At 44.8% G+C, this 12,360-nt stretch overlaps 1 protein-coding gene across 12 annotated transcripts in view; it reads right to left on the minus strand.

Annotated features, from left to right (window-relative positions):
- Positions 1-12,360, minus strand: part of LOC137522832 (modulator of macroautophagy TMEM150B-like) — a 146,104-nt gene that overhangs the window by 20,431 nt on the left and 113,313 nt on the right. For 11 of the 12 annotated variants that reach the window (XM_068242956.1, XM_068242955.1, XM_068242950.1 and 8 more), the window contains 2 exons: positions 3,720-3,794; positions 1,074-1,133 (listed from right to left, as the gene is read on the minus strand). In XM_068242956.1, the coding sequence (XP_068099057.1) occupies positions 1,074-1,133; positions 3,720-3,787 (128 nt within the window). In that variant the 5' untranslated portion in view covers positions 3,788-3,794. Of the gene's footprint in view, positions 1-1,073; positions 1,134-3,719; positions 3,795-9,837; positions 9,946-12,360 lie in introns of those variants that run through there. The other variant, XM_068242959.1, reaches the window with a different exon arrangement.

The raw sequence follows: 12,360 nt of genomic DNA on the forward strand, positions 1-12,360 counted from the left end.
CAGATGTTTTTTCATAATTTGTTTAGTTTATATTGCCCTTATTTTTGACAGGCTTGCTTGCTTATAGATTCCAATGGATATTGCATTATTGTGCCAGATGGCTGATCTGCATTAGCTCAATGATCAAGGTGAGAATTGTGATTTTTACAATGACATAACTTTGTGATTAAAAAAAAAATGAGTTGAGAGGCAGGTTTTAATGGCATACTATGCCAGTCTGTAGTTCTGCTTTAAAGAATTAATATTTTAATCTGATGTAACAAAACTTCTGCTCTGAAAACGGACATGGTTTAAAGAAAACCTGAATTGAAAATTAAAAGTCAAAATAAGCACACACAAGTCATACTTCCCTTCCATGTAGTCTACTCCTCAGTGTCTTTCTCCTGTCCCGCGTCCTGTTTGTTCACTGTGATAAAGGGAATTTTCCGTCCTCCATTTTGAAAATGGCCATTACCCATAACAGCTTTCTGGCCAGCACACAGTTAAACTGTAACATTGCCCACTTGAGCCATAGGGAAACATGGACATTACCTGGTACATCAGTTTTCCTCTCAGCTATAACTGGCAGCAACTGATATTTTATTGACAGCAACTGATATATTTCAGATCTGACAAAATGTTGTCAGAACTGGAAGGGATAATTGTCAGAAGAAAATGGGGAGCTTCTGAGAGGAACTGATGGCAAGGTAACTATGTAATGTTCATTTGAAGTTACCTCATGTGTTTATTTTAAATATTTTTACTCAGTACAGGTTGTCTTTAAATTTAAAGCAGTTGTATTCTGATGCCGAGTTTTAGCATGTAATTATAATCAGATGCATTTTTCTTAGTTTAGGCTACAAAGTTGTTGGAAGGAATATATTGTGACGTTTTTTGGTATTTTTATTTACCGTACTTACATACTATACAAGTTCAGTACTATTTTTACCATATATTTATTTAATTGCTTTTTTCTTAATCAGAAATATATGAAATGCTGCATATTAACGCTCCACCTGTTGGCTTTTCAGGGGAATTCTGTAACTACAACAGATTCTTATTTTATTCCCATGCAGTAAATAATGTATCCTCACCTGATGTAGGGAAACCTCTCTGCTAGGTTCACAGAACCATTAGTCACCGCAATCGCATATCTGAAAAAAAAAATATGATGGCGTGTTGAATCACATGATGTGTCACCTGATTGGACAATGAATGAAAATGACATTTGTAGCGTTTACATTTTTATTTATTTATTTTCTTGCCTTTATCAGCTACAGAAGATTTGTCATATTTCCTAAAATGTTTAAAGTGGACCTCCAGCGTATATTATACATCTACAATCTCTCCCTTAGCCCTGGGGCCGCCAGCCTCCGGCGCATTGCCCTGCCCCTGCTTAAAAAACGTCATAGTGTTTCTCCATCTCGAGTAGAGAAGCCACCATGGCGGTTTTTATCAATGGGCGAGGCTATGCGCTGGAAGCCGGCAGCCCTGGGGCTCAGGGAGGGATTGTATATGTATATCATACACTGGAGGCCTACAGTATAGCTCCAGGGGTGTAGATATATGTACCTTGCCGCGATTGCCGCTGCGCGCGCTCCCGCACGTGTTCAGGTCGACGCCCATTAGTACGACAATTGGTGAATGGGAAAGCGCGTTCACATTCACTCATCAAAATGCTTGAAATCAATGATCACAAGCACCAGGGAGAGGGGGCGGCAAATTCTAGCTACTCAGCCTACGCCAACATCACTGGGATGTTGGGGCTACATTTAACATACTGCAATATATATAAGAGAAGTGTTTCTGATCCTGAAACCAGGTAACTTATTATAAAAGTGGGTATCCTAAATAATGTACTGCATTCTCCATTATGTTGTTTTAGTGTCTCCTTAACCTTTCAGCACCCCTCACTGTATTCTGATATGACCAAAGCAACTGTTGGAGGAGAAGCTTTTCACAAAATCCATTCTGGGTTTACTGAATCTTCTCTCCAGTGTTTGCAGGGGACACCAATCTTAGCAAATTAAGCCCATTGTTTGAAGCCTGGAGTGATGTAAGGGTTAAGCAGGCTCTTTTTTTAGGATATGCTGCAAATACTTCTCCAAATAAGCCTAAGTGTGACCAAAAGAAAATGCCTGTTACTGACAGTTGTGAATATATAGCTGTGAATGGTTAAAGAAGAAGGAATTGTGCTATCATCTTTGAGCAATTCCTGTGAACCTCAAACAGAACAATGCAGCTGCTGCCTGTAATTACTGTAGGATTTTACTTTATAATATAAACTTTATAATAATATTGCAGCCCTGGAAATGTGTCTTCCACTCGTGAATTACAGATAAGACTGATTAAGTGGTTGCACTCTGGCATTGCAACATCAGTGACATGAGCGTAAAGGCCGGACCACCTGCGTGCATTCTGCAATTGTATATGTCAGTGGTATGCTATGTGTATCTGGCACTCTAGGCCGGTGCTGTCCAGGTGCTGATGTGTGCTATTTATGTCATGAATGGCAGCAGACTCGGGACAAGGACCTCCAGCACCCAAGGCTTAGACACCAAAGTGCACCCCCCATCCCTCACACGCCAGCCACCACACACTGATTCCTATTAGACTAAGAGGCACCCCAGGGCCCCCAACACCTTAATCTCTAGTTATCTGGCTTGCAGTCACTGCCATGTATCCCCTATTCTTATTTCTCTCTGCTTCAAACACAATAGGGGAATGATACCTGAATGAGTTGTGCGCCCCCCTCCCACACTGAGCCCGGAGGCTGGAGCCTCTCTCGCCTCTCCCTCTGCCCTGAATGACAGCACATCTCTTGTTCATAAAAATGAGTGAGGTGCTGCATTATTACACAGAACACGGAACTGCAGCTGACAAAACTATTCTAAACAGGTATATGAGAAAGCCTCCGGATGAATATGCTGTCATGCGCATTAATCCGTCAAATGCGCATGCGTGGAACTCTGTACGCGTAAAAATAGACGTGTTAACACATGTGTAGTTGACTTCGCAATACACATGTGGTCTACGCTTAGCAGCCTTAATTACACATAGCGGTACTACGTTACGCGTAAATTTGTAAGCGTAATTTTGGAACTACGAATTGAAACTACGATGCGTAAGTGTCAACTATGATGTGTAATTACACATCTGCATAGATTAAGAGCATCACTACTTAAAAGGAAATAAATATGGCAACCTCCATATTCTTTTTGCTTCAGTTGTCCTTTAAAGATAAGTTAAAGGTTCTCCCCTCCCTATTTTTTCTAACTACAAAAACAAACTGCCCTTAGACTAATAAGAATACTAGTCAGAGGCATAACTATAGGGGAAGCACCCCCAGCGATTGCAGGGGGGCCCAGAGCTGTGGGGGGCCCTAACTACTAACCTTCCCCTCCTCCGATATAGGGGACTATACTTCACATCAGGTGTTTGTGTGGCTACACATGTTATGGGTGTGAGGATCATGATGGCCCCACTTGTTTTATGACCCTTGTGAGATGGGCCCCAAGGCCATGAAGAGCACCAAGGGAAGGAAAGGAAGGGGTGTGAGCATTGTGGGCCCCATCAAAGTTTTGCTGTGGGGGCCCCATGGATTGTAGTCTCGCCACTGATACTAGTGATAGCAGATTCTGGACCATATTCTGAACCCCCACCTTTCTCCTGAATGCCAGAATGTCCTGTATTATAGCCTAGGCAGAATCAAGCCCTGTAGATTTTGTATACAAACTTACACGATCCATATGCCGGCTGAGGCCCATATTGTCAGCAGAACTGGTAGAAGAGCCCACGCCCACATCATTTATGGCCTGGAAATCAAAACACAGAGCGCAGTTACTAATCTGTTCCAAGTAACATACACACATATTTACACATATCATATTTAAAGTAAACACAAACACAGGGATATGGCATAAGCATAAAAGAAACATAACAGAAATGGTAGCTTCTTAGCAACACTCGCATTTACTAGATAACACACTAATTGTGCTAACTTGTCAGTGTAAATAACGGTAACATTGCTATGCACTCCCTGTGCACTGCAACTTTACCAGACTTTTGAGAACATGGCCCTATGTTTGCAAGCAAGACACAGAACATTTATATCACGCTTTTCTCCTGGTGGACTCAAAGCGCCAGAGCTGCAGACACTAGGGTGTGCTCACTAGGTAGTAGCACTATTAAGGAGTCTTGTCCAAGGTCTCCTTACTGAATAGGTGCTGGCTTACTGAATAGGTAGAGCCGAGATCTGAACCCTGGTCTCCCGTGTCAGAGGCAGAGCCTGTAACAATCCAGCCATTGCAGAGTTTACCCTTGCATGGTTTTTAATATATATAATCTGCACGATTTGTGTTTGAGGTTAAATGGCCATCCAGAAAAAGAGGCTGTAGAATGTCTCTCAAAGTCTCATCCACTGTAATAATGGGCTTATGGATCTGTTGATGGTTAGTGATGGCCATGTCAAGGAGAACTCATGGAGAAGCATGTCATTTGTTAGATCAGCAGCATGGGCAGCACGGTGGTGTAGTGGTTAGCGCTCTCGCCTTGCAGCGCTGGGTCCCCAGTTTGAATCCCAGCCAGGTCAACATCTGCAAGGAGTTTGTATGTTCTCCCTGTTTCTGTGTGAATTTCCTCCGGGCACTCTGGTGTCCTCCCACATCCAAAAACATACAGATACTGTAAGTTAATTGGCTTGCTCCTAAATTGGCCCTAAACTATGATACATGCACTACACAATACACACACAGATTTACCGACTATGGTAGGGACTAGATTGTGAGCCCCTCTGAGGCACAGCTAGTGACTGTACTCTGTACAGCACTGCACAATATGTCAGTGCTATGTAAATACTAAACAATAAATAAAATAATAGCTGATAGATTTGTAAAGCTCTGATTTGCTGTTATCACATCCTGCTTTTGAAAATGATCGTGACTAGCAAATCAGAGACTTACATATCTATCACCTGACAAAACTGATTACAGTACATGTGTCTCCATGGGTTCTCCTAGACATGACCATCGCTATTGATGGTAAGCTATACTCTTGAAGTCAACGCTACAAAAGATTACTGTCAGCATCGCCAGCAGAGCTCAATGTTTCATTTGATGTTGGGTTGTTTGCAACAGGCCGTAAGAATTCAATTCAAATGGGGACAACTAGAGTAATAAAGACAAGCTTTTATTGATATCTATGCCCACACTGTAGAAATTCTATTGTGTTCTGTCATGATGATAACATTAGGAAGAAGGGCAAAATCTCACAAAAGGTGCAAAAAAGTTCTAGTTGGAGTTCCAGTTAACTAAGACAAATTGCTAACCAACTATTTATTTTTATATCTAATTTTAAATAATACGCCTTAAAGAGAACCTGTACTGAGTAAAAATATTTAAAATAAACACATGAGGTAACTTCAAATGAACATTAAATAGTTACCTTGCCATCAGTTCCTCTCAGAAGCTCACCATTTTCTTCTGACAATTATCCCTTCCAGTTCTGACAATATTTTGTCAGATCTGAAATATATCAGTTGCTGTCAGTAAAATATCAGTTTCTGTCAGTTACAGCTGAGAGGAGAACTGATGTGTCCATGTTTCCCTATGGCTCAAGTCGGCGATGTTACAGTTTAACTGTGTGCTGACCAGAAAGCTGTTATGGGGTAATGGCTATTTTCAAAATGGAGGACGGAAAATTCCCTTGATCATAGTGAACAAATAGGACGCGGGACAGGAGAAAGACTCTGAGGAGTAGACTACATGGAATGTAAGTATGACTTGTGTACGTTTATTTTGACTTTTATTTTCAGTACAGGTTTTCTTTAAGCAGGTTTCACAGCTACGCCTTTAAGACAGAGATTGCCAATTTGCCATGATACTACTTTGGATCAATATCTGTATCACATAATAGTGACCATTGGACTTTTAAATGAGTGCAATCCTAATCTGGATTGCTATTTACCGTGAATCTTGTGCCAGTTGCTAAATCAGTTACTAACCACCGCATTATTATCTCAGCTAATGGCTTGTTGCTCTTTTTAGTGCCGCCTGTACTTATCTCCCTAAAAGCTCCAGAAATTGTAATGATAAAACATGCAGGTATGTATAAAGCTCCATATAGCCTGGCAGTATTTGTCGCCTGAAATGACCTTTACAGATTTGTGGTGACAGATTGGATGTTATTTTCATCCACATAAAACTCTTATCATCTGATTCCTGAGGTATGTTTAATAAGGGGTATATGACAAGGCTCTTGCTTTCCTTTACCACATTAATTGCATCCCAGATGAAGGTAGGACGTTCCCTCTAAAAACGTAATTGTAGTAGAGGTGGATGAACACCCTGTAGAAAAAGGCACAGGAGACAAAAAACGGGAGCCCAGTAGTGCAATATGTCAATGACCACAATAAAAGAAAATAAATTAGAAGCACTACTCACAAAGGGAGGTTGCTGGGGGCAACCAACCACAGGAAGCAGGTGGAGACAATAAACCCGACTCCACTCGGGGTGGTCCTAGCCAGAACCGGAAGGATGGTTGCTCTCTTAGTGGAAACAGGGGGACAGAGTCCACTGTGGGGACTCCACTGGTGGTCTGCCACCTCCCCTCGTACAGTATGTGTTCGGGGGTATACTTAGCATGTAAAAGGGAAAGAGGCACCCTGGTGTATTAAAAGCATCTAAAATCAGCTTAAAATCGAAAAGTGATATGAGGTAGCTTACCTCAATGACGAAACCTCTGTGTGATGATTTGCTCAGCTGCCTGTGCAGGCAGGCAGCTTTTTGACCATTTTGTAGGTTTGCATGCTGCAGGACTCTGGAAAGAAGAGCTTCTGTCAGTTTTGCAGCTTGTGCTTGCAGAGGAATTTGCATACGTTGTCATGCAAATTGCCTGGCCACATTCATTGGAGGCGTGTACTATAAGTACTATGTCTTTCCCACAATGCTTCGCTGGTCATAAGGAGTCTTCCTGTGAAACACTCTGGAGAGTGTCAGCCATGCTCTTTGTTTGAAGATCAGCTTAGAGTAATTCCTGGAAACTGTGCTAGGCAGATTCCCTAGTGCAGTTAGGATTGTTTATCTGTTTGTTTGTTCTGTTGCTGTTGTCCTGTCCCAGCGGTGGTCGACAGGAAATGGTTCTGATCTCTGTTCTTGGAGTATAGCTGGTGCAGCGGTTGCTACCAGCTATCTCTTCTGTTCTGTCTCCTTGGATCGCGCTAGCCACTTTTCGCTAGCGCTGTGGATCCTTCTGTTCTGTCTCCTGGGATCGCGCTAGCCACTTTTCGCTAGCGCTGTGGATCCTTCTGTTCTGTCTCCTGGGATCGCGCTAGCCACTTTTCGCTAGTGCTGTGGATCCTTCTGTGCTGCTACTCTGTACCTGGATCGCGCTAGCCACTTTCGCTAGTGCTGTGGATCCTATCTCTCGCTTGTCCCTGTTTTCGTGTGTCTGTCTTGTCTGCTACGGACGCTTGCTGGAGGCTCGGTGAGATAACCGTTAAGCAAGCGTTCGCGTCCTCTGTTTCATGTTTGTCTGTCGATGGTTAGTTAGGCGTGCTTGTCTCTATTGTGCTTATCACGTGGAGACCGCGCATAACCGCGTGCACTGTTGCGAATGAGTGCGGTGTTCGCGGTTAGCGAGCGTTTGTTATTTTCCGTATCTCCTCATTGTATGATTTGCTGTGCCTTTGCTACTCTCGTGCTCCGCCTTGCTGTAGACTTGTGTCACGTCTGGCGATCGCACCTCTCGCGATCGCGTTCCTGCTTCGTATCTGCTGTGGTGTGTGCACAGCCGCGGGTTGGCGACTAGTTTTATGCACACACACACAATCTGTCTCTGTGCTCACTCTCAATCTCTTCTCTCGCGATTGGGGTTCTTCCCTTCGTACAATTCCTGTCTGGCGTGTGTGGTAGGGCAGAGGAGCTGTTCCTCTGCACTCCACAGCTCCACCTGCCGACAGGAATTTCCCTCTGCAGGTGCATTGCACCCACTGCTGGGTTCCTGCAAATTTATACGCTTGTGGAGGAAATCCGCCGTGTCAGCGCACGTCTGGTGCGCTGACCACGGAGACGCTTCCACAATCGTTACACTCTGTCGTTAATACAAGGGATTTTTATTAGCACAGGCAACGCGTTTCGCGGGTCTCAGCCCGCTTCATCAGGCCAGTAAAAGTGCCTACAATAGCAACAAGAACTCCTCAGTATACTTGTACATGTATATCAAACATAATAGTAAAAAATGTTCTACCAAGATCATAAACATTGCGTCATATCATATTGATCAAATTTTTAGATGCGTTTTTGTACATACGTTTTTTTATAAATTATTATTATGTAAGAAAGAGTAATACTGATGATAATTGTTAGCAGTAAAGATACTAATCGCAATTAGTGATGGGCCGAACAGCCCGCCTGGCGAACCCCCCTGGGCCCCTCACCACCCCCGGGCCGCAACGACCCGGAGCAGCACGCCCGCGCCGCCCGGTGGAGCGCGCCCCCAGCCGCCAGGCACCCCCCGCGCACGAGCGCGACGCCACTCATCACATCATGCACATGCGCAGAGAGCGCCCCGCAACGGGAGCGCGACCCAGGACGCCCTGCCGGGCAGCGCAGGCGCACCACCCCGGGCCACCGCGACCCGGAAGCAGCAAGAGGCCCATGGATTTAGAGATGCCCGCCGGCGAACGGCTCGGGAACCGCTCGCCACATCTCCAATCGCAATAAAGGGGAAAACTTAATGTCTCGAAAAAAAAAAGGGGAGTGGATTGAATAAAAATAATAATTATAATAATAGTCGCTGCTTTATAAATATAAATAATAAGTATCAACATTGTTGGTAACATTAATAATCCATAGTAAAAGTATATCGCTCATAAAATCATAATAAATCTATCATGAATAAATCTATCTCATGATAGATTTATTATGATTTTATGAGCGATATACTTTTACTATGGATTATTAATGTTACCAACAATGTTGATACTTATTATCCTGGGTCGCGCACCTGTTCGGCCCATCACTAATCATGTTTGATATACATGTACAAGTATACTGAGGAGTTCTTGTTGCTATTGTAGGCACTTTTACTGGCCTGATGAAGCGGGCCGAGACCCGCGAAACGCGTTGCCTGTGCTAATAAAAATCCCTTGTATTAACAACAGAGGTTTCGTCATTGAGGTAAGCTACCTCATATCACTTTTCGATTTTAAGCTGATTTTAGATGCTTTTATTACACCAGGGCGCCTCTTTCCCTTTTACATCCTCTAAAAACGTGTAGAGTCATTTAGATTATAGTTGTTTGCTCAGATAACTGATCTCCCCCCTCAAATGCGGCACTGTTTGTTCAGACACCTGCTTCACCCATCCCTATGCAGCCATCCTGTGCCCTCGTAGTCACTCACTGCTGCTCCAGTCCCCCGCTGGCAGCTTTCTGACCTTGGAGGTCGGCGGGCCGCATTGCGTACATTTTTACGCATTCTCGCTAGTGCAGGAACATTAACACATACATTTTTACGCGTTACTGTTTTAATGCGTAATTTTTTACGCATTGAACCACTAACGCGTAAAAATGTATGTGTTAATGTTCCTGCACTAGCGGGAATGCGTAAAAATTTACGCAATGCGTCCTGCCGACCTCCGAGGTCGGCAAGCTGCCAGCGGGGGACTGGAGCAGCAGTGAGTGACTACGAGGGCACAGGATGGCTGCATGGGGATGGTAGAAGCCCCAGGTAAGTGAAACTCATTTTTTTATTTTGCTTGGACATTCCCTTTAAGGGGACTTACTGAGGTGACAGCTAGTCGTCACCATAACAGCTAGGCGATTGGGGGAGGTGGGCACACTAATGAGCCCTGTACTCACAGACAGTTCCTCTCATGCTGCAGCTTCACTGTCTGCCATCCATCCCATGACTGACGTTCTCCACCGGCCTTGTCCACTCCAGAGATCAGGAAGTTGGGGGCCACTCCTCTTCCTAGGCAACGTTGCAAGAAGCCATTGCCACTTCCATTGGACCAGGACTCGTCGTTCTGCTGTTGCCTAGCAACATCTCTTTGATGACAGTTAGCGCAGCTTATGACAGGGAGGACGGGTGTCAGGTTTCAAGCATTGCTTGGCTGGACTGTAACTAGCTGGCAGGGAGAGCGAAGAGGAATGCACCCTCAAGGCGCTGCGCCCAGAGGCTGGTGCCTCTTCAGCCTCTGCCTCGACCTGCCCCTGGTCTGGGCTAACTGGTTACTTGACTGTTGAAGCCATGCATTAAAAAAGAAGCAGATTTTGTATGAAAACCTTTGGTCAGCTACACAGATTTGTAATCGCTTAGCATGTGGATAGCCTCTTATTAACAAATGCCTTATCTGCAGTACTAAAATCAATATAAAGTGATTGTTAACAACAGGTGAAAGCTATAAGTCCATATTCCAGATAAAGCTCTATTACACAACAATCCTATTAATAGCTGTTTCTGCTTAAATTAGCAATAACTTGCTAGCAGCAGTTCAGAAAAGTCATAAAATTGAGCAAGAGAGAGAGATTATCCAGCAAGTGAGGAAGGGGTGATGTGGTGACCTCATGACACTCTCTCCAGAAGCCTGTTTGTGGTGTTTCTGAGGTCCCGTAAAGAACAACTGAAGTGAGAGGGACACAGAGGCCGCCATATTTATTTCCTTTTAAACAATACCAGTTGCCTGGCAGCCCTGCTAGTCTATTTGGCTGCAGAAGTGTCTGAATAACACCAGAAACAAGCATGCAGCTAATGTTGTCAAATCTGACAATAATGTCAGAAACACCTGATCTGCTGTATGCTTGTTCAGGGGCTATGGCTAAATATATTAGAGGCAGAGGATCAGCAGGATTGCCAGGTAACTGATATTGCTTAAAAGGAAATAAATATGGCAGCCTCCATATCCCTCTCGTTACTGTTACCCTTTAAGGGTGCGTACAAAAATCCAATTTTATTTGGCCTTTAACTGGCCAATTTTCCCACTTCCATGTAGCTTATCTACACAATCTGTTAATAGTATTCAAAATGTGGTGGCCCTCATATATCATGGTACTGGTAAAATTATCCAATCATTGGCCAACCAAAATTAAATGTGTGTATATGCCCTTAAGGTGCCCATTAGAGTTGGGCCGAACGGTTCGCCTGCGAACGGTTCCATGCGAACTTCCGTGGTTCGCGTTCGAACGTTTGCGGAAGTTCGGCTCGCCCCATAATGCACCATGGAGGGTCAACTTTGACCCTCTACATCACAGTCAGCAGGCCCAGTGTAGCCAATTAGGCTACACTAGCCCCTGGAGCCCCACCTCCCTTATATAAGGCAGGCAGCGGCGGCCATTACGGTCACTCGTGTGCCTGCATTAGTGAGAGTAGGGCGAGCTGCTGCAGACTGTCTCTCATAGGGAAAGATTAGTTAGGCTTTGCTTGTTCCTGGCTGCATACCTGTTCTGTGAACCCATCACTGCATACCTGTTCATTGAACCCACCACTGCATACCTGTTCATTGAACCCGCCACTGCATACCTGTTCTGTGAACCCACCACTGCATACCTGTTCAGTGAACCTGCCAGGCTGCCACTGCATACCTGTTCTGTGAACCCACCACTGCATACCTGTTCAGTGAACCTGCCAGGCTGCCACTGCATACCTGTTCTGTGAACCCACCACTGCATACCTGTTCTGTGAACCCACCACTGCATACCTGTTCAGTGAACCCGCCACTGCATACCTGTTCTGTTCAGTGGACCCGCCACTGTATACCTGTTCAGTGAACCCGCCACTGCATACCTGTTGTGTTCAGTGAACCTGCCACTGCATACCTGTTCTGTGAACCCGCCACTGCATACCTGTTCTGTGAACCCACCACTGCATGGCTAATATTCACAGGATTTCGATTGATGCAGATTGATTAGTGAAGGAGTATTGCCAGGCAGGATCTTACTTGCAGTGTGTGGGCCACTAGTCGAATTACTTTCAATCAACCCCATTGTTTTTGATCGCCCCAATAAACATGAATGCTTCTCAATCGAGTAATGTATAGGGTACTCAGGGGCATAACAATAGCCCCTGCAAAGTATGCAGCCGCACTGGGGCCCTTAGGGGGAAAAGTCTGAGGAGGGGGCCCTGGCTCTGGCCATTTTTAGGGGCAGGAGGGGGCACAGCACAGGAAGGGGAAGAAGCAAGCATAAACAGCAGCGGGGAGGGGGGGCCCAACTCTCACCCTCCCTCACATCGGGCTACCATCAGCGCTCCCCCCTCCAGCAATGACAGCTAGGGGGGCCCCATCCAAAGTTTCGCAGGGGGGCCCAGTGATTTCTAGTTAGGCTCCTGAGAGTACCTTTAGGCTACTTGCACACCAAGACGTTGCGTAAGGTGCTATGTTAAGG

The sequence above is a fragment of the Hyperolius riggenbachi genome, chromosome 6, assembly GCF_040937935.1.
Source record: "Hyperolius riggenbachi isolate aHypRig1 chromosome 6, aHypRig1.pri, whole genome shotgun sequence".
Taxonomy (NCBI): Eukaryota; Metazoa; Chordata; class Amphibia; order Anura; family Hyperoliidae; genus Hyperolius; species Hyperolius riggenbachi.